This window comes from Lactuca virosa, chromosome 6, assembly GCF_052849685.1.
Source record: "Lactuca virosa cultivar CGN04683 chromosome 6, Lactuca_virosa_CGN04683_v6, whole genome shotgun sequence".
Lineage (NCBI taxonomy): Eukaryota > Viridiplantae > Streptophyta > Magnoliopsida > Asterales > Asteraceae > Lactuca > Lactuca virosa.
In genome coordinates this window covers 141,931,218-141,954,044 of record NC_136431.1, presented here as the reverse complement: position 1 = coordinate 141,954,044, position 22,827 = coordinate 141,931,218, and the positions used below count along the sequence as shown (strand labels likewise).

At 35.0% G+C, this 22,827-nt stretch overlaps 2 protein-coding genes across 2 annotated transcripts; both read right to left on the bottom strand.

Moving 5' to 3' along the window:
* Positions 1-16,041: 16,041 nt before the first annotated feature.
* LOC145121963 (uncharacterized) lies at positions 16,042-16,434 on the bottom strand. The gene has a single exon (XM_079057642.1). The coding sequence runs from the start codon at positions 16,432-16,434 to the stop codon at positions 16,042-16,044; it is 393 nt and encodes a 130-aa protein (XP_078913768.1).
* Positions 16,435-16,923: 489 nt separating this feature from the next.
* LOC145121962 (uncharacterized) lies at positions 16,924-18,411 on the bottom strand. Its single transcript, XM_079057641.1, has one exon. It carries the CDS (start codon positions 18,409-18,411, stop codon positions 16,924-16,926), a length of 1,488 nt encoding a protein of 495 aa, XP_078913767.1.
* Between the last annotated feature and the right edge of the window lie 4,416 nt (positions 18,412-22,827).

Genomic DNA, 22,827 nt, shown 5'->3' with positions numbered 1-22,827 from the left:
TATATTTTTAGAATATTTTTATATTATATTTTAAACAACATTAATATGTAACTATAATTATTAAATTAAAAAAAACATATTAAATTTAAGTTTGGGTTTACGATTGATTTGAAACCAAGTTTCAATTAATTTATTTTTCGATTTGAGGATAACTCATTGATATCGTTGAATAAAACCTTTCTACATTTAAATATATATATATATATATATATATATATATATATATATATATATATATATATATATATATATATATATAAATTAGTGTTGAAATGTCACATTTTTTTTTCTAAAAACCATCAACAATAAAAATCAACTTATCTACTTTTTATAAATATAAAAATGTTATATTATTTTTGTTGCGTTAAATTTTTGTTAATACGGTGTTTATACTGTTTTCATTTATTCTTGTTTTGTTTTTTCATCATTGAAAATAGAAAATTATAATCATTCCTCGTATTTACATTTTAACTTTAGTATGTTTTAGATAACTTCGTTTACATTTTATTATTTTATTTCGTTACTTTTTATTATTAATTTATATAATAAACATTTTTAAATATGTTTTATTATACTGTAATATCAATAATAAAAATTTAGAAATGCATATGCTATATATTAAAATTTTAATTTTTCATAAAGGGTAAAAAAAATATAAAATTCCAACAATACTTTTTTATTTATACCATGTCGTGTTTCATTTTCTTAAAAAAAATATTAGTTTTGTTTAAAATATATTTGAAATATTGATTTTTATTTTAGTTAGAAAAAATAACATTCATTCTTAGCAAACTTATTTAATTGTGTTTTCTGTTAAAGAAATCTTTTAATGATATAGTTTGTTGTTTATCAAAATTTCGTAAAAGTATGATTCGTACACAATAATTTTTTTTCATACATAACAATTTGTGTATTAAAGTATTGTATTGTACATAAAACATGAATGGTTGTGTATGTATAAAAATAGTAGTGTAGAATTACTTCCTTTTTCAAAAAGAACCCTTTTTCAAAAAAAAAATAACACTCTTTACCCTATAATACTTTTCTGACAGATTAGGTTCTATTTTCAAAAAATATGACAGTTATTTTTAAGTTTACAGAACATTTGTTGTCCATTTTATTTCATAAATAAACCTACTTTAAAATTATATAATATTTTATTATAAATATATAATATATAAACAACCTCTCAAGCTTCCTATCATTTAACAACTTACCGATTTAAATACTTTAATGTTTTTTTATTCAAAATTTATGTACATTTCGAAACATAAACTAATATTTTTTTTATTTTACTTAATTTGTTTAAAGTACACAGATTAAAATTTTAAATTGTAAAAATGTAAACTGAAACTTTGTAATAGATTTGTAAGTAACAATCTCAATAATGTAATTTTATTATTCCATGTATATTTATTGTTTATTTCGTTAATTCCATGTAAAATAAATATAGCTTCCTATTATATATAATTTTGATCGTAACATATATTTTACTTGATTCGTATTTAATAAAAAAACCAATGATAAACAGATTGAGTTAATGAGTAGCCCTACTCTCTCGTTGTCATATTCTTTGCCTCTTTTATAATTAATCCCTAACACAATGTTAATCATCTTCTATTAGAAAATAGAAAAATAAAATAATATTGCATATCATATAAATAAAACCACGTCCAACACCATCTATAGCTAAGCAAGTTAAAGATCTATAACCATGTTGTATAGATTCATATACAACCGAGAAGGACTAATAAAACAAATATTTATCATAGTTTACGTACAATATCCAATTACATAGATGCCGAAAGGGTAGATCAAGGTTAAGCTTCTAACATGCAAGATCCACACATACCAACCTATGCAGACACAAATCTACAAACCCATATACCCATACAAACAATCAGATCTACATACAACAATCAACAACTCATATATTAAAATCTATACAGATGACTCAAATATTCTTACACCGAAAAAGTAAGTCGGTGATGGTGGAAAACCGATAGCGGTGACAACGACGTTGCTGATAACGACAGTGAGTGATTTGACGGTGGTGTAAACGACAATGACTTACCAGGTTCAAATCTAGCTTTTCTTGTAGAGAGGCATAAGGAGGAATGTATAGATGTGAAGGTGCGATGGTAGGGATTTTAAATTAATAACGAAGGTAATAGTTGATGAGTGGGGCTTTTATGGGGTGGTGAAGCATTAGTTATGGCGGTGTTCAGTAATGATATCGAATGTAAAGAGGGAGCTGTGACGGTGGAAGAGTATTTGGGAGGACAATATGGAGGTGGAGTGTCTAGGACTCAAGGAGGTGGCGTCCCATTTTTATATTGTATGGAAATTTGTATTTCTTTTAACTTGTTTGTGATTGGTTATTTTTAAGTGACATTGATCACCATTTTATACCATTAGATGTATTAGACATGAAATAAAAAGGTTAAGATTTAAGCTCCTTAGTTTAAGACTTTGGTCTTAAAACTTAGACTTTGGTCTTAAAACTTTTAAACTTCTTATTATGTATACATTATAAATTAGTATATATATATATATATATATATATATATAATTTTATTTGTTCTTTATTTTAATAGAATTTGTATAGATTTCTTATAAAATTATTTTTATTTTTTAAAATTAATTATCTAAAACCGGGTTCAAATCTAGCTTTTCTTGTAGAGAGGCATAAGGAGGTATGTATAGATGTGAAGGTGTGATGGTAGGGATTTTAAATTAATAAGGAAGGTAATAGTTGATGAGTTGGGCTTTTATGGGGTGGTGAAGCATTAACTATGGCAGTGTTCAGTAATGATATCGAATGTAAAGAGGGAGCTGTTGTTACACCCCTAAACCGGAACGGCGGAAACGTATGAGGGCGGAGGACGTCATGCTCAGTATCATAACCATAGTGAAGAAAGTAAACACAACCATCATAAATATAATTTAAAAGGTTACATCGTTGCAAAAATACATGTTTCCAAATAAATTACATATGATATCAAAATAGTTCAAAAGAAATTTGCGCCTTAGCGTCTTGCCTTCAAAAATCTTGTGGTTACCTGTATTACTGAATACCTGAGAATACAAGTTGTTTTTGAAAGAGTATCAGCATAAAGCTGGTGAGTTCATAAACAGTTTTATGAATGAAAGATGAATGTTGTTCCTTAAAGTTTGTTACAAGTCTGTTTCCAGAAAATCCCATATTTTCTAAAAGGTTTGTTGTAGTCTTATCTGAACCAAGACTTAGTATATGTAAGTAAATCGTCATAATTATGTGTGTGGTTTTATATTTAAATAAAACTCCTTAAATTCCCGTGAACTGTGTTTTGTTAATTCCCCATGTGAGTTGTTATAACCATGCTAAAACTCGAAGGCCTCGTACTCGACGTTCTTCAGGCGTCTGAATGTTATGACATTTGTCACCCTAGACCTGCCGGTCTAGCTGTTGCAATCAGCTTAGGTGCGGGTTTGTCAGACCCAATATAAATCTATACACAACTATCACGCTCTCCCTCCAAGAGATTCTGATTATAACTACAGGACTTTTCTGTGGTACTTAAGAGTATCCTGAAGGTGAATGACTCACAAATTTATTCATTAACAAGTTCACATAATTTGTAAGAAAATACCCGTTTTGTAAATCGATTGTGTTAGTGTTTCTTTGTTAAGCGAAGTGTTCAAACTATACCTATTATAGTTTATCAAGAGTGTTTTATGTTTAATGAAACCTTGTTATGTATGAATTTGTATTTCAATAAAATGACATTGAAAATACTAAGTATAAGTCTTACACACCTTGCTCAGCATGTTACAAGGTGAAAATAACTCTTAAACCAGTTTTGACAGTTTTACCCTTAACTGTCACTGTTTTTTAGAGTATTTATAGAAAAATCATCGTAAGTCGCAAACTGAATCCGTAAACTCTGAGAGTTTGGAAAAAGAGTCTACTGTATTCATAAATTTTCCTATAATTTTTGGTGGTCTCAAACCAGTGTGAAAATGTTCATCTTCACAGCTTGGTCCGATTTTGTTGCTGCTGTGACAGGCAGTTTTGTAAAAATCACCATAAATTGTAGAAAACTCGTATGGAGTTGTGTAAGTAGTCATTTTAAAGGTATAAACCTGAAATGTTTGCATATTAAACAGTTTTGAAAAATATTAAGTTTAAGTTGGGTAAAACAGTTCGTGAACAGGTCATAACTTTTCTGTTGTAAGCTGTCAAGTTAAGTTTTAAATATGTTTTGGTGTTTTAACTTGTAACTTGTATTCCCCCCCCCCCTCCTGAAAACTAAAGAAAACTGGAAAATTTAGGGGTATGAACTCACCTTGAGTGATTTCTTGAAGAGTGGAAGGTCGAAGACGAGGAGTATCAAGTCAAGAACACTTGATGAACACGTGAAAGCTTGGATGATCCTAAGGACGATTCTTTGGTGTTAAAATATGTGTAGATGATCCAAGAGTGTTAGGAAAATATGGAATAACACTTGAGTTTAGATGAAATACTTACCAAAAAACACTTTCACAGAGTGGTGGGAAGTAGAGAGGAAGAGAGGCTTTCTTGAGGGATTAAGAAGTGTGTAAGTTTGGAATGATCAAGGTAAACCAAGAAATCCTCCAGGGATTTCTTTATATAGTGAAGGTTGCTGGAGCAATTTGCAAGTTGAAATGATGTTTACCTTGGTTTGTGTGATGTGGATAAGATTGGGCTAATGAGAGGATGACACATGGAGACAAGTGGGCACACTTGACCCACTTGTGGTGTAGGATATTCTTCTTAATGTAAAATAATGATTTATAATTAATAAATCCTTGAGAAATAAATAAAATATGAGTTTAGGGAGTTTAAAATGATAAAAATATGAATTTGGTGAAAACTCCCCGTCAAAAACGTAAAAAATGGGCTTAACAGGCGAAAGTTGTCGAAAACCGGGAATTAGGAGCGAACCTGCGAGGTTCGGTCCTTAGGAGATGAGGACCGAGAGAAAGGAAAAGGAGGAACCGAAGGGAAGGCTCGGGTCCGAAGGCTGGGTCTCGGGTCCGAAGGGTGAGAGGGAACCAAAATGGACCGAGGGCTCGGTTCATTTCGGGTGTACTTGAGCTTTGGTCCTGCTGACTTCGGTCCAGGTGAAGTTCGGTTCTATGCAGTTCGGTCCTAAAGGGGACCTTCGGTCCTGAGTAGTTCGGTCATCAGAAGCTTCGCTCCTTAAGAAGGGTTTCGGCCCTAATTAGCTGTTTTTCAGTATAACTCCCCGATTCAAGCGGTTTTCGGCCAAGTTAAGGGTTGGGATGACCCGGTTGACTATAAAAAGTTGAGAGAGATTTTGAGAGAGATTTGGGAGAGATTTGGGAGAGATTTAATTTTAGCCATTATTATCGTATAATCTTGCAATGCAAGGTTCGTGAACCCCGTTATTCTTCGTTTATGATTGTTTTAAGTCCCCAAAAGGGTCCATAGTCGTGTTTTGATGCGTTTAACTCCCTTTTTAGGGTTTTTACGTTGCTAAACACATAGATTCTCCGAGACACTTGAATTCTTGACATACAAATGCACATTTTTATACATAGAATAACTTTTAACATAGAATTACTAGTTAAGTTCGACCGGTTTGACTTGTTGACTTTGACTTGAATTTGACGGTTGTCACATTATCCCCCCGTTAGAAGGAATTGTGTCCCGAAATTTACATTTTGAGTGGGACTTCAAGGGTTGGGGAATAGATGTGGATACTTTAGCTTCATTTGGTCCTCACGTTCCCAAGTAAATTTGGGTCCTCGCTTGGCGTTCCAGCAGACCTTTACGATGGGAATGCGGCTTTGTTTCGTCGACTTGACCTCTCGATCCATGATTTTAACAGGTTCCTCTACGAAGTGGAGGTTCTCATTGATCTCAATTTCTTCCAAAGGAATGACAAGGGTCTCATCAGACAAACATTTCTTTAAGTTTGACACATGAAAGGTAGGATGAACGTGGTTGAGTTCCTGTGGTAATCATAGCTTGTATGCCACCGGGCCAATCCTGGCGAGGATTTCGAATGGGCCGATATACCTTGGATTTAATTTCCCACGTTTTCCAAAACGTATTAATCCCTTCCAAGGTGATACTTTTAGTAGTACTCGATCCCCAACTTGGAACTCCAAGGGCTTTCGTCTCTTATCCGCGTAGCTCTTTTGTTGGTCTTGCGAAGCCTTCATTCGATCTCGAATTTGGACAATCTTTTATGTTGTTTCCCTTATGATCTCCGGGCCAGTGAGTGCGCTGTTAGGAACTTGCCCTCTTGCTAGTTGCGTATCGCCCACCTCAGCCCAGCACAGGGGTGATCTGCACTTACGGCCATAGAGGGCTTCGAACGGAGCAACTTTGATGCTAGTGTGATAACTATTATTGTATGAGAATTCGATAAGGGGTAGATGAGCATCCCAAGCTTTACCAAAGTGTATCATACAAGCTCTTAGCATGTCCTCTAACGTTTGAATGGTCCTTTCACTCTGCCCGTCGGTCTGTGGGTGGTAGGCTGTACTCATGTCCAGCCTAGTTCCCATGGCTTTCTGCAGTGACTGCCAGAACCGTGACGTGAACCGACTATCTCTATCGGAGATAATGGATATCGGTACTCCGTGAAGTCGCACGACTTCTTTAATGTAGATCCTTGTCAGTTTCTCCATTTTGTCGGTTTCCTTTATCGGTAGGAAGTGTGCGGATTTGGTTAATCTGTCGACGACTACCCAAATGGTGTCAAGTCCACCCGTTGTCTTAGGTAACTTGGTAATGAAATCCATTGTGATCCGCTCCCGCTTCCACTCGGGTATCTCTGGATGTTGAAGTAGTCCTGAGGGCTTCTGATACTCCACCTTAACTTTGGCGCAAGTCAGGCACTTGCCCACAAAGGTAGCTATTTCGGCTTTCATGTTCGGCCACCAATACAGCTTCTTGAGGTCTAAGTACATTTTGTCTGAACCGGGATGCACAGAGTAACGAGTTTTATGAGCTTCGTTCATGACAACGTCCCTGAATCCACCAAATTTTGGTGTCCAGATTCGGTTCATGAGACAGCGAACTCCGTCATCCCTGACTTCAAGATTTTTGTCCATTCCTCTCAACGCTTCACCTGCCACGTTCTCGGGTCTTAAGGCTTCTTCTTGTGCCTCTTTGATTTGTGTGGACAGGTGTGAATGGATGGTCATGGTTAACGCCTTTACTCGGTGGCCTGAGTATTCCTTTATGCTCAAAGCGTCTGCAACCACGTTAGCTTTTCCCGGGTGATAACGAATCTCACATTCGTAATCATTTAGTAATTCCACCCATCGTCTCTGCCTCATGCTGAGTTCTTTCTGATTGAGGATATGCTGAAGGATTTTGTGATCGGTGAAGATAGTGCACTTAGTATCGTAGAGGTATTGTCTCCAGATTTTTAGGGCGAAAACTATTGCTCCCAGTTCAAGATCGTGCGTCGTGTAGTTTACCTCATGTGCCTTCAGCTGTCTTGAGGCGTAGGCAATGAATTTTCCTCGTTGCATTAACACACATCCTAGACCTTGGTTTAATGCATCGCAATAAACCACAAAGTCCTCGGTTCCATCTGGTAGGGACAAGATCGGAGCATTGTATAGGGTTCGTTTCAGCGTTTGGAATGCAGCCTCTTGCTTATCCCCCCAGACGAAAGTCACCCCTTTTTGAGTCAAGGCGGTGAGTGGTTTTGCGATTTTGGAGAAGTTTTGAATGAATCTTCGGTAGTAACCGGCGAGTCCTAAAAATTGTCGGATTTCTGTGGGTGTTCTTGGTGCTGACCAACTTTTGATTGCCTTGATCTTTGAAGGGTCCACATGTATTCCTTCCTTGCTGACTACATGTCCGAGGAAATTCACTTCTCGAATCCAGAATTCGCACTTTGAGAATTTTGCGTATAATTTCTCCGCCCTCAGTGTCTCCAGGACTTGACGTAAATGTTGGCTGTGTTCTTCCTTACTTCGGGAGTAGACTAGTATATCATCGATGAACACAATCACGAACTTGTCTAAGTAAGGTCGACACACCCGATTAATCAGGTCCATAAATGTCGCGGGTGTATTTGTTAAGCCGAAGGGCATCACTACAAACTCGTAGTGACCATAGCGCGTTCTGAAGGCTGTCTTGGGAATATCCTCCTCTTGAACTCGTAGTTGATGGTACCCTGATCTAAGGTCAATCTTTGAGAAGAAACTTGCTCCTTGTAGCTGGTCGAAGAGGTCATCGATTCGAGGCAAAGGGTATCGGTTTTTAATGGTAAGTTTGTTTAATTCACGGTAGTCGATGCACATACGGAACGATCCGTCCTTTTTCTTGACGAATAGGACTGGTGCTCCCCAAGGTGAGAAGCTTGGCCTAATGAAACCTTTGCTTAGCAGTTCGTTCAATTGACTAGACAATTCCTGCATTTCGGCTGGGGCTAAATGGTATGGCGATTTGGCTACAGGGGTAGCTCCAGGAATTAGGTCGATTCGGAATTCGACTTGTCGAGCAGGGGGCACTCCTGGAAGGTCTTCCGGGAATACGTCGGGGAAATTACAGACCTCCGGAATGTCTTTGATGTTTTTCATTTCTTGCTTCTGGTCTACGACGTGGGCTAAGAAGGCGTGGTACTCCTTGCGGAGGTACTTTTGAGTCTTGGCAGAAGAGATGATATGAAAGTTCGAGCTAGGCTTGTCGCCATAGACGACGAGGGTTTCTCCATTTGGCAGATTAAGGCGAACGACCTTTTCGTGACATAGGATTTCAACATGGTGAGGGCATAACCAATCCATGCCAATGATAACATCAAAACTTTTTATGGTGACCGGCATAAGGTCGATTTGGAAAGAGTGATTGTTTAAGGTGAGTGTACACCCGGTGTAAATGTCGTTAGTGTTCTCTGTTTTTCCGTTAGCCATTTCTACGGTGAACGTGTCTTTTAGTGTTTGTGGTTTTTGTTTAAGTAAGCGTTTAAATTGATGGCTCACGAAGCTTTTCTCCGCGCTACTATCGAAAAGAATGCATGCGTATGTATTGTTGAGGAGAAACGTACCGGTGACCACAGTTGGATCTGCGACGGCTTCCTCATGACCTATCGCCGGTACTCTACCCACTTCACCAGAGTTAGGGTTTCTTGCTTTCGGGTAGTTACGCTTGAAGTGTCCTGCTTCTCCACAACCATAGCAGGTTCGAATTGCTCCGGCGTTGGCAGCTTGCGCGTTTTGTTGGACTGGAGTTCTACAAAATCGAGCGGTGTGCCCCTTTTTGTTACAGTTGGTGCAATGCATTTCACGGCATGCGCCGTTGTGGTGAAAGTTGCACTTGGGTAGGTTCCCGGCGTATTGCCTTATCGGAGTTGGGTAGATTTTATTTTAGATTATTTTTTTAAGAAATAGTTTTTATTTTGATAGTGGTTAAAATTGTATGATAGTTGTTTATCCTAATATTTAAGATTATTCATTTAAAAAATAACAATAAAACTTCTTAAAGCTGAATAAAAAAAAAAGTAAAACACATAAACGAATGATGTAAACTAAAAATACATAAAAAAAACAACATTAAATAATTATATCTAATGTTTAATAGTTATCTATTGTTCTATTTTAATTTGTTTATTCGAGCAAAACATAAAAAAAACGTTATATAATGTGAAGGGACAAAACGTTAAAAAAAAACAATATTAAATTGTATATTCGAATAAGGCGTTAAAAATATTAAAAAAAATTTAAACCACAAAAACAAAGATAAATAAATAAAGGTAAGAATAAAAAATAATATGATATATATATATATATATATATATAATTAATTTGAAAAAAATAAAAATATTTTTATAAGAAATCTATACAAATTCTATTTAAATAAAGAACAAATAAAATTGTTAAATAATAATAATAATAATAATAATAATAAATTGCTAAAAGAAAATGAAAACGAAAAAAGAAAGGTAAATTAGTCTTTTTATATGAAGCATCATGGATGCAACCTATCAATTTTTAAACTTAAGGATCAAAACAACAAAATATGACCAAAGCACACACATCATTTCTTTAATTTACTCTATTTATGGTTAGAATTTGTCTAAAGGACCAAATTATCCAATAAAAACAATTGAGGGACTATGACTGCAAATAAAGAAACCTTTAGACCAAACCTGAAACTTCTCCAAAACCACATACATCATTTATTAATTTACTATATTTTTTTATGATGCATGGGTCATTTTGTTTAACTGATCATACAGCTATGCAATTTTATTATCGCCCAACGGAATTGAGATTGAAAAGAATGTGATGAGGATTTACTGTTTTCATTTGGATTCTTTATTTTTTGGCTGTTTTAGCAAGTCGCATTTTAAAAATATTTATTACCAAGATATGAATAATATCCAAGAGGTGTGTCGACATGTTTTTTACAAATTAGTGGGAACATCGGTATGGGAGCTGTTATTCCTATTATCAATTTATTAATTCTACGTCCTTCATTACTTTTTTACTTTTTTATGGAAAGTTAAAGTAACATTATTTCCGTAAGAAATACTTTCTTTATTTATATATATATATATATATATATATATATATATATATATATAAATGAGATTTTCTATAAGCGTATTCTCATTTTTCAATCTCATCCATCCTGATTTGATATTTTGTCTTCTGTTGTTTATTTTTTTGTTTTTTTCTTATTTTGTTTTTTTCTTGTTGTTTTTAAATCTTTTTAATTTATATTATTATTATTATTATTATTATTGTTGTTATAAATTTTCGTACAAAATTTTAACATTCGGACGACATTATAAATTCGAACGGCTATATAAAATCGGTTTTAAATAATTTTTATATTTTAATATTAATATTATTATTGTTATTATTATTATAAATTTCGAACAACATTTTATAAATCGGACATTATAAATTCGAATGACTATATAAAATCGGAACAAAAGCAAAGTTTCTCCTTATTAATTACGTATATTAATTGTTACGGTATTAAAATTGCGTTGTGCGTTATGCGGCCAAAAAAACATATGTTCAGTATGGTGTACAAAACAAAAATTGTTTGACAATACAAAAAAATATTACGGCTAATAAAACTTAATTAATGGAAAGAAAAAAACATATGTTCAATATGCAAAATTGTTATTCAAGTTCGTTTGTACAATTTATCTAGTTTACTGTTTAGATTTAGTATACTTTTATTCTCAATTAAAAAATGAAAAAATAATTATATATATTATGTACTCTTGAATTAAAATGTATCGATTATTTGACTTAATAAACAAAAATATAGTTCCTCAATAACACAATCATTAAATAATAATTTATCGATTCAATGAAATTGCATAGTTGTACGGATAAGCTTTATATATTTTATTTTAACTTAAATATTCTTTGAAGTAAAACAAGTTATACTTGGTTTTTATTAATAAGTTATCTAATATTTGATTTAAATAAATTTTCTTTTTCGAGTTATACTAGCACATATGCTGACGGTGCCGAACTGAACTATTATTATCGCCTTATAGGTACCGGTTCAGCACTAGCACAAATACCGACGGCGTCGAATTCTAAATTTTGTGATTTTAGAATACCAAATATCATCCTAAATGTAAAAATATACATTAAACAATGTATTCAAACTAAACCTGAAAAAGATTAAAATATTTTTAAATCATAGAAACAAAGTTAATTAAATAAAAAACAGTAATAAAAAAATAAGATTTTTTCTTTTATAAAAAGAAAATCTATATTAAAATAAAAGAAAAAAATATAATGATTATAGTTTTAATGTGAACTAGATTCCTAACCCCCGCTCCGCGGGGGGCAGAGGGTATCAGAAAATCACTGCAAACATTGATAAGTGTAGAAGACGATTAATATGCTTATAGGGTAGATAAAGACAGTAAGTTATAAGGAGGAAAAGCTAATATTCATTAAGTGATAAAGCTTGTCGATTACAAAAGAGTCTGAATGACATTCGATTACAAAAAGTGTAGGAAGGGTTTCTTGTTAATGGTGTGCGGTGGTCTTCAATGATTTTGTTGCAGATGTCTGTTGCCGCACTCATGTTGTCGTGCATGCTTTGGAAAATGTCCAGCATCAGCACAGTGTCCTTGTCGAGGTCGTTGATGAGCGATTCCGTGATGACAACATGTCTGTACGACATTTCCTCAGGAGCTTCTTGTATCATTTTCTGTCTTGACTGGTTGATGCTGGTGAATGTGTCTTGGACCAAGGCTAACAACTCTTTCATTGTTTCCAGCTGGTTCTGCAGTTTCTGCATAATGGCTTGCATATTTTGTGTGTTGTGTTTGTTGGTGAAGCCGATGAGTTTGCTGTGGGACTTTATAATGGAGTATTGGGGTTGTTGGATGGTATTAATTAGGGACAATTGATTACTTTTCTGGGAAGTAATGGATATAGGGTGGCTGCTGTGACTTTTTTTTCCTTTAATTGATAGATGTGATTGTTGGGTTTATGTGTGGTATTCAATTAGCAATATTTGCCCAGATCTTTGACTGCATGGGGTCAATTTTAGTAACTTACCATTAATTGAGTACATTTCTTTTGGTACTTACATTTGCGTTGATTGGTATGTCAGAGAGCATATATCTGTGTATTATTATCTGTTTCAATTGTTTATTATTGATGTGGAACAAATATAAAATTGATACTATTAGACAATGAAATTAGTAAACTTAAGTTATTTAAATTATATATTTGAAATAGATAGTGGTTGTTTTGTATCTGTAACGGATAGAAAGCGAACAACAATTACTGGTGCTGGGATTTAGGATTCACTTTTCTCATTTCTTTGTCCAGGTTTAAATAGAATAATATTTTGTAACAATTTGTTTTTCTTACAGGGTATATTTGTCTTTTTGTCCAAAGTTGTTTTTAGGTCGGGAATAATTGTATTGTTGTATATAAGTGAGTTATTAATTAATAGAGGAAGGAAATTAATTTTTTCTTCTAGGACAAGCATGCAAACAGTGTGACTAATTATAGTTTCGGATAGCAGGATGTTTTGATGGAGTGTTTATACATAGGATACTTGTTTATCACATTTGTTACAAAACGATAATGATATCATTCGAAACAAAACATGGGGTTGAAAGTGCAGCTTTGTGGTATTTACTATTTGCTGCTCCGTTTTTGATTTTTTGCTGGTGGTGGGCCTGTGATAGGTGAATTGGAAAAGTGTTACCATTCATTGTGGATAATAATTTTTTTTTATCTTAGATATTGGTAGATTGGGTTATTACTTGGTGGACTGAAGGTGAGAGCACGTGCGATGGATTGAGGAGTTATGTCTTCTTCAGTTGATGTGTTATCTTTTCGCATTCTTGTCATCTGTGATAGGGCTGGTGTTGTCGGAACAGGTGGCTCTGGTGTTGTTGTTGGGTCATGGATGTCAATTATCATGAAACGGATGTTGTCAGGTGCTGATGCCCTCAACATTTGGATAAACATTGTTTTTGTTTGTTCTTTTTGATCGGTGATGGTTGCAGGCAGTCTGTTTCTATTTGTGTGGGGGTTGTCGGATATGTATTTGTCAAGTGATGAGTTTAACAGCTTTCGACATGATGTTTCGGATACAACTGCAGGTATGGTCTCTGTAGTGTCGGTAATGGTTACTGTCAATTTGTACCTATGGATATAGAACAGCTGTAAATTGTGTAGTTGGTGAAGAATTGTTTTTTGTTTGATTGAGTATATACTTACGTGTAGTTTGGTTTTTCAGTTATCCCATGTGCACTGCAGTACCAGTCATAACCTCTTCTGAAAATCAGATCTTTGCAGATCGGACATGTTGCTTGGTACCAGGTGTTTTGGAAGTGAAAGTCCTTGATTGAAGCTTGTACCATGAATGTTTTATCCTATAGGCAAAGGTGACCTGGTTGTGGGAGTACAAAATGGTGTGTATTTGTAAAAAGTTGTATTAGTGCTATCATCTTACCAGCAGATCAGATCGGGTTTTCAGTTTCATGTCATGTAAGGTTGAGTGGGTTCCAGATGGTGTCGGCACTGGCCTTGAGGGTCCTGTGAATCTGAGGTCGTATACTTGTTGATATATGATATCGATGATATGAAGGATAATATTGTTCTGTAATGTATGTCACTTACAAATTAATCAGTGTTGTTGTCTCCGGTATATCTGGATTCACATAGATATGTGTAGCATGTGATGACCCATGTCGTAATGCTCCTGTATGTAAGTTAGTTGGTGATTAAGGGCATCAGAGGATACAATGTCATAGTCATATTACATATATATATATATATATATATATATATATATATATATATGCTAGTATGTAGAAGAGGATACCATTAGATTTTGATGGTTTTAGGTTTGTTACTGCAACAACGGTTGGCGTAGCCGCATGATCCGGGGCGGCACGGTTGAATTTATGTGGATTTGTTATGCATTCTCTCCATAGATTGATTGCGAGGTCACTACCACTATTGAAATTTTGGTTGTTTTTGGTGCTAAACAGTGATGTTAGAACTTATAAGTGTAGTTTGATGGTTATTATATATACCTTTCATCTGTGATAATAAGTAAGACAAACGGTTCCTTATTTGTTTTCGTGCAATCTCTTATATTTGATAGAACACCAATGAAGTCTGTTTAGAAGGAAATATAAGTATGTAAGAAGTACTGGTACTATGAACTTGTTTATTGTTAAGAATACCTAGATAATATGGTGGTGTTTCTCCGAGTTCTATCAGATGCGACTTTGAAACAAAGCGAAACCAGTTTTTTGGAATTGTTGTTGTGTCTGGAATTGGTTGTATGATAGACTTCAGACCAACATCTATGTAGATGTCATTTTCAAGAACCTTTTGATACTTGTCTAACGCTGGGCAGCTGTAATCAGATATGATATAACACTCTGAAACATTAAAAATGGATTCAATGTAGCTCTGATTTGTTCGCTGTCCAAGAATTTGAATTGCATCAGCCTGTACGAACGGATTATTATAGTGTTATAATCAGTGTTATTAGGTGTGTTTTTGGGCTTAGGTAGTCATATTATCTGGTAATCGTATATGTTTTTTTAACAAAGAAAGCAGTTCTTTTCATCAATATTAAAAGGCAGTTGGTAATGATTTGGTTGATATGAAGTTTAATTGCATGAAACTTCATGTTCAGAAACTGTTATTGTTGTATTCTTATAAACAGGCATCGCATGCTGGTTGGTACATATTTCATTTGCTGATTTTTTTTTCAATTTTCAACCCATTTGTTGTCATATGTTTTGGTAGGAACTTACAAATATGTCAACAGCCAGGTACCAGGTTTCATATTGGCGGACATCGTGCTTCCGTTTGCGTGGAATTCTAACCTGTAAGGGCCCTCCGATACCTTCAGCTTTGAGTTCTGAGATAGTCGTCATCATTTGTGTGGTCTCGCTAATATAAGAAAAGATATGGAGGTCAGTAGTATATCCAGATGAATATAAAAAAGTGAATAAATATGTAAAGAGTTTTGGAATAGCAAAGAATGTATGAAAAAAGTAAAAAGTAGTAAGGTTCATGAAAGGCAGGACAGGTAGTGATACTGTAGACCTCGATTGAAATAACTTTATGCAGTAGATCTTTAAAGACAACATTTTTTGTTATGTTGGTTTTCATTGTGTCAGTGTTGTTTATTAGTATCTTTATGGAATCCGGTGATGTTGCTCGGGAAAGGGCAACGTAAAGTTGTCCGTGTGCGAAGACAGGCTGTGACAAGTAGATACCAATTTTACGTAGTGATTGCCCTTGACTCTTGTTGATAGTCATTGCGTAACAAACTTTAACTGGAAACTGTTTTCGCGAAAAGATGAATGGCAGATCTGATGACTTATGTATGAACTTTATGCGTGGTATATATACACGTTTTCCGATGGATGTACCGGTTATGATTGTGACTTCGATAACAGTTGGTAACAATTGTGACACAATCATACGGGTACCATTACATAAGCCTTCTTTTTGATTTATGTTTCTTAACATCATTATCGGACAGTTGACCTTAAGTAAAAGGTCGTGTGGTGGTATTCATGGAAAGCTTAGTTGGTTTAGGTATTCAATTGGATAGAGCCCCTCCAAATCCGATGTATGTTTTCCATTTGGCTGCATGGAGTCTGTGCTATTGTATACCTTCGCAGCTGTTGTGACCATTTCTAAAACATGAGTGTTTATCTCATCTGCTGAATCGTTTGTGGGAGAAACTATTGCTCTTGCTGAAAGGTCTCCTGCAGTCGGCTGATTAAGTGTACCATCCCCATAGACAAAATCTATTAAGGTTTGCAAGGAATTGGAGGAAGGTGAAATTAGAAGTGAAGGTGGAATTTGTATCCAACTTGTGTCCCGTGGGTCATCTTTGTCAGGTACACCTATAAGTCCATTACCAATAGCCAACAGCCATGTGGCAAAATCCGATGAGGACATTGTACCGTGAGGTACTGCATCACAGGACTCTAATCTCATGTTCATATGTAAGAAGTGAATACTAAAGTATGTCCATAAATACGAACTTGGTAGAGTTAATGCTATGATTTCGGAACGTGTACTCTTTGGTAGAACAGGAAGAGTTTGGCGGAAATCACCACCAAGGAGTATAGATTTGCCTCCGAATGGTTTTTCGTCGCAATCCAGGACATCTCTAAGTGAACGGTCCAAAAATTCAAAGCACCTTCTGTCACTCATCGGTGCCTCATCCCAGATAATGAGTGTTGTATGCTGCAGAAGATCTCCAAGGAAGGTGCGTTTTTTATATCACATGAGTTTTTGTTGTTTAAATCGATAGGTATTTTGAACCTTGAGTGTGTAGTCGTGCCAGAGGGTAACAAAAGCGATGCGATTCCAGAAGCAGCAACAGCCAAAGCAATCTTGCCAGTCGACCTCAAATGTGAAAGAATAGTTGTCCACAAAAATGTTTTACCAGTACCACCGTGTCCATAGACAAATATTAGTGTTTGTTTTTTTGTCTTGTATGGAAGTAACAACTTTGTTGTAGACTGATCGCTGGTCACCGTTTAGCTTTGGTAGGAGATCATTGTGCTGTTTCAGTAGTGCTTCCTTGTCGTAGCTCATTTCTTCCAAGAGCAGTCGATTTCGTAGGACACCAATCATATCCATTGACGGAACTGGAAGGCCAAAGTCTGCCATCGATTTTGATGGGACCACCGAGCGGAGTGTATCTTCTAAATCATGAAGCAGTTGTTGTTCAACTATCTCTGCAACAGAAGCAACTGTCTTATCTGGTATTTCAGTTGTGAGGCAATGTAAATAGTCGTCTTTCATCTGATCACACGCTGTATTCCACAGCAAAAGTGGATTGCTAACCTCACAGAATAACAGTAGATGACAGAAAAGCGATCGTAGTTGTGATGCAGTTGCCCAGACTGAAGCCTCTGTGAAACATGTCAACCACTCGATATCATCACCTATCAATCCAAGTGCATTACAGGCAGCTCTGAAAGTTGGGTAAACAGCACCAGAAACGGTACGCAAGTCATCAAACGATGTACATCCTTTCTGGTGACATAATAGCATCCGTAAGTAAAATAATTCCCCACATGTCGGATGTACAAATACAAGCCGGCCTACCGCTTTTGATGATTCATAAACCCGCCGACCCCAACTCTTACTTGTTTTATCCCATTTATAACTTTTTGGATAATCAAGATATGTCAATTCATGACCTTTAGGGTCCCTTGAGTTGCTTTCGAACCATCCAAGTAGCGTTGTTATGCTGGAAAATGGATTAGATAAAATCTCGGGTATGGAGCTGTCCCCTTTGAAGATCAAATGTTGCATGTTTTCTTCATGAACGGTTAGAATCTGAACAGGTGGATGTCGATGATGTATATTGAAGTCCAAAATCCGCCATGCTGCCTCATGTGGACATATATATCGCCCATCCAAAAAAATTTGGACTTCATTTATAGGACGACTATCTTCATTTGCAGATCTGTAAGAGCTATCAGTAGGCATTGAACTGGATGATCCATGGGAAGATTCTGCCTTTTGGATACAATATCTAACACGGTCTGGACCTTTAGAAATATACTTAAATAGGTACTTAATCATCATGCTCCAGCCACAGTACTCAACATTAATATGCGCACGGAATCGTGAACAAAGCCTTTTGTTGTAGGGCACAATATATCCATTGTCAACAATCTGTTCATATTGGTTAGTGTAGTGCGCAGTTGAGCTACGTTTGTACCGTACATATCCATCTGTGTCAAAAAATGTACCAGGAAGAAATGGCTTAGGGAAGTGTTTACTGCATTTACCATCTTTCATACATGGAGCCTTTTGGTTAAGTGGTCCACATGGACCATGGATCATACAGCTTGTTATCGTCTCGTATAATTCTGCCTCATTAACTGGATCTGGCAGTTCAGCTGTGATATACATGTCAACATCACTTCCTATTTTTATCCGATCTGACACTGACACCCACACCAAGGTATGACAATGAAGAAGTCCTCTTTTCTAGAATTCAATAGTATAGAGATCTGTGATAATGTAGAAATTAAATCAATTAACACTTGTTAATACATTTGCTATAAAAGACGATATAGGTATAAACATAAATTTTTTTGTAAAGCATGAAATATTTAAATCATAACAGACTGAGAGCAGCAAATTTGTACAAACAGCCAACAGTATTAGACTGTGAGAAAAAAAAATACTAAAAACGAACACATAAAATATACGTACAAACGTAACTCTTAAACAGTTATGAACAAAATATGAAAAAAAACCGTAAAACAGGAATTGCAAAAGGTAACGTAAAATGGAACAGCTACAATGAACAATCACACATATTCCATATAACACATGGAGTGAAAGTATAAAAATTTTAAGATAATGAATATGTCGTTACAGACGTAATCGAAGAAGAGGCAACAAAAATGTAAGTTACAGATATAGTAACGGAAGGACAGATAGAAAATAAGAGTAATGAATAGAATCCAAACAGTGTTAATATACAGTGGCAGGAAACAACAGATAGATAGAATTTGTAGGAACAAAAAAAATTAATAATAATAAGAAACAACCGCATACACAGGTCATAGCAGTAACATATCCAATGAGGGGTAATTTTGGGAAAAGAGACAAAATATATAAAAAAAATAAAAATAAGAAACAATTGCATACAGAGGTGATATGAATTCAGGGGTAATTTTGGAAAAACAGAGAAAATATCAGAAATACTTATGTATGAGTAACCTACACTATATCAAACCGTATATTATATAAAAGGGGAGTTAAGTTTTGTGTAAACAAATTAAAATATGATAGTTTCTACCATACAGGGACAGGAGCAACAACTAATCCATAAAAAAGTAATTCTGGAACCACACATAGTTTGTACCACAAACAGATAGAAGTTATAGGAATCTAAATAAAAAAATAACAATAACAAACATTAAAATGCAGAGGTGATATCAATTGAGGGCTAATTTCGGAAAAACAGAGAAAATATTAGAAGTGCATATGTATCAGTAACCTACTCCAGAATAAACAGTATACTATATAAAAAGGGAATCAAATTTTCGTTAAACAAATGAAAATACAATACTTTCTACCATACAGGGGCAGCAGCAGCAAGTTATCGATAAAAGGCTAATTTTGGAAAGACACATAATCTGTACTACAAACGGAAACAATAGGAAGCTAAAAAAGAAAAATAACAACAACTAACAATAATTTTACATTTTGTTTTATTAATATATTTATAATTTTTAAAACGTTATTATTTTTGTATATACACATTCGACAAATCCTATTTATAAATTTACACAATTCGTTTACAATTGAACTTGATTCTCCAACCTTTTGTCTGGAGCGACATCTTTCTAACATACCTAATACCACGAAAGGGATATTATTTTATTTTAGAAAAGAAACCTTAGAGGCTGCAGCACCAAGATATCAATAGAAGGGTAATTTTGAAAACACAAAAAGTCTGTACCACAAACGGATACAATAGGAAGCTAAAAAAATAAGTAACAATAACAAACAATAAAATGCAGAAGTGATATCAATTCAGGGGTAATTTCGGAATAACAGAGAAAATATTAGAAGTATATATATATATCAGTAACCTACTCCACAATAAATGGTATATTATATAAAAAGGGAATCAAATTTTCGTAAAAGAAATGAAAATACAATACTTTCTACCATAGAGGGGCAGCAGCAGCAACTTATTGATAGAAGGGTAATTTTGGAAAGACACATAGTCTTTACCACAAACGGATACAATTTATAGGAAGTAAAAAAATTAATTACAATAACAAACAATTGCATAGAGGGCTGGCAGAGTTAACATACCAATTCAGGGTTAATTTCGTAAAAAGAGACACAATATCAGAAATACATATGTATAAATAAGCTAGTGAATAAGAAACTGTATATTATATTAAAGTGGAAATAAATATCCTTTAAACAAATGAAAGTATAATACACAACTGATCAGAGCAGTGGAAACAGTAGAAACGTGTAATTGTATGCCAACATATATATATGAAAATCAGGAAGAAAGTCACAAAATATGATATATATATATATATATATATATATATATATATATATATATATATATATATATATATATATATATATATATATATATATATAATTAAAGGGAAAAGAACTACAATTCACTTGTAAAACACTAAATTAACATACACATAACGAGAACATACATGCTTCAACGACGCCAAACGTTTTGTCTTCCTTAAGAAACCGGATAAAGTCATGAACTTTGATATTGAAGACCCTACCAATGATATCAGCTCTACTATGGGGATCGGTCTGATGATGTGCATCCATATAGCGGGTGATCTCTGGCCACTTCACATTGCATGTAAACGTGATAAAGTACTGTGGGTTGCCATAGATCCTACATATGGAAAGGGCGTCTAGATAATGACTGTACATGAACTGGGGACCACCAATAAACGATGCAGGCAAGAATATACGTTTCCCAACAACAGCAGCCTCTCGATTCCCCTTTCAAAGCGCATCATAGAGACCACTAACGTAATCAGACCGAAGATTTGCTTGATGTTTTAGAATGTACTCCAAACGGCCTTCTTCTATACATGTATATGCATCTACTAAATACTGTTGGAAGAGACGGGATGAATTTACAATTGGAGACCAGATATGTTGACGGGCATGGATGTAATATGCATAATACATATTGACAGTAAGATTTTGAGCAGCTGCACCCCTCTGATTACGAACGGGGTGACCAACCCTCTTCACCATATGGAAACAAAAGGGGGTACTGTAAAGGCATATAACTCGGGTGTAGCTTACTGATACGTTGGGGACGACCAGATTGTGAGTGGACTATAATGTCATATGTGGTAGCTGTCGTGTCATCACCACTCACAATACATCCCAACGAACCTGCTGAGGGCAGATCATACCTACGGTCAGGAACAGTGTTAAACAATCGAACCGCATAAGACTGTAAATTACTTCCTTCGGCCATCTGTTTTGCAGTCTTGAAAGTCTGCACATATTCATTATTAGCAGCAAAGAAGTCAACCAAAAACCTGACAACAATTGGGTCCAAATTGCTTCCTTTACGATCATCAAAAGCCCGCAATCGATTTTCCACTTCGTGATCTGTATCAAACAGGTAAAGCTGCAAAAACCTCGGACCTTTGACAGGATCAGGAGACAGAGAACCAATCTTGTGACTGATCTGACCTGATATCTTAAAAACATAGGGACCCCGACTATCATTCACATCCTCATCAATATTAGCCCCAAAGGAAGTCATGGAAAACATACTGTTATAGGCCCTAATATCTTTTAAAAAATTTCGACTTTCATACAACGCAATAAACGGAGCTGGAAATGGAGAAGGATACGGAAGAACAACGGTGCCAGCTCTACAACAATGGGTGTACCGTGCGTGAGCAGCGGTAGAGACATTAACAGCCCTCTCGACATACTAGAATAATGCACCACAAAATTCACATACCCAACCGCAATCACCACAGTCGTGGTACTGGGGAAGTACAGATAGTCGATCTAGACGCCGATACTTTCGTCGACCACCAATATCAACACCACCCGACGACGACGCAGTGTCATGACGGGTCCGTTTGGCCAGAACCGCCATGATATGGAAACAGGAGCAGACAACGGCAACAAACGAACCAAAAATAGGAAAAAAATTATGGAAAAGAAGAAGAACGGACTAATTTTACCTTGATGATACGAAGAGCAAAATCCATACACTGTTGCAGATGACGAAGAGAAAAATAAAGACAGATGGAAAAGAAAGAAAGATAACGAATCCAAAAGGAAAATATCAGAAAGAAAAAACACGTGGAACTGGGGAATAAATGACACAAAGATGCCAAACATTAAAATATTATTTATCCCACCTTTCTTCACCAACCATATTAATTGAGAACTCCCAATAAATGAGTTGAAGAAAACGGACAACACAACAATTTCACAAAAATATAAGGAAACAAATATGAACATAGTCCAGGGGCGAAATTCACCAACCATATTAATTGAGAACTCCCAATAAATGAGTTCAAGAAAACGGACAGCACAGACAATTTCACAAAAATATAAGGAAACAAATATGAACATAGTCCAGGGGCGAAATTGACAAACAAAGCCTACGTTTACTGTTCTTTTTTTTCATTTCCTTAATATATATATATTAATGAGATGGCATGATAATAATTAATTAATAATTACACTAAAAAGTAAATTATTGTCAAATGATTATGGTTATTTATGGAAAAAAAATAGATAGTAATCATTAAAGGATATGGATAAGTA

What these genes read in the sequence shown, in the direction of transcription:
- LOC145121962 (XM_079057641.1), bottom strand. Translation starts at nt 18,411, where the DNA reads ATGTATATCACAGCTGAACTGCCAGATCCAGTTAATGAGGCAGAATTA.
- LOC145121963 (XM_079057642.1), bottom strand. Translation starts at nt 16,434, where the DNA reads ATGTCCTCATCGGATTTTGCCACATGGCTGTTGGCTATTGGTAATGGA.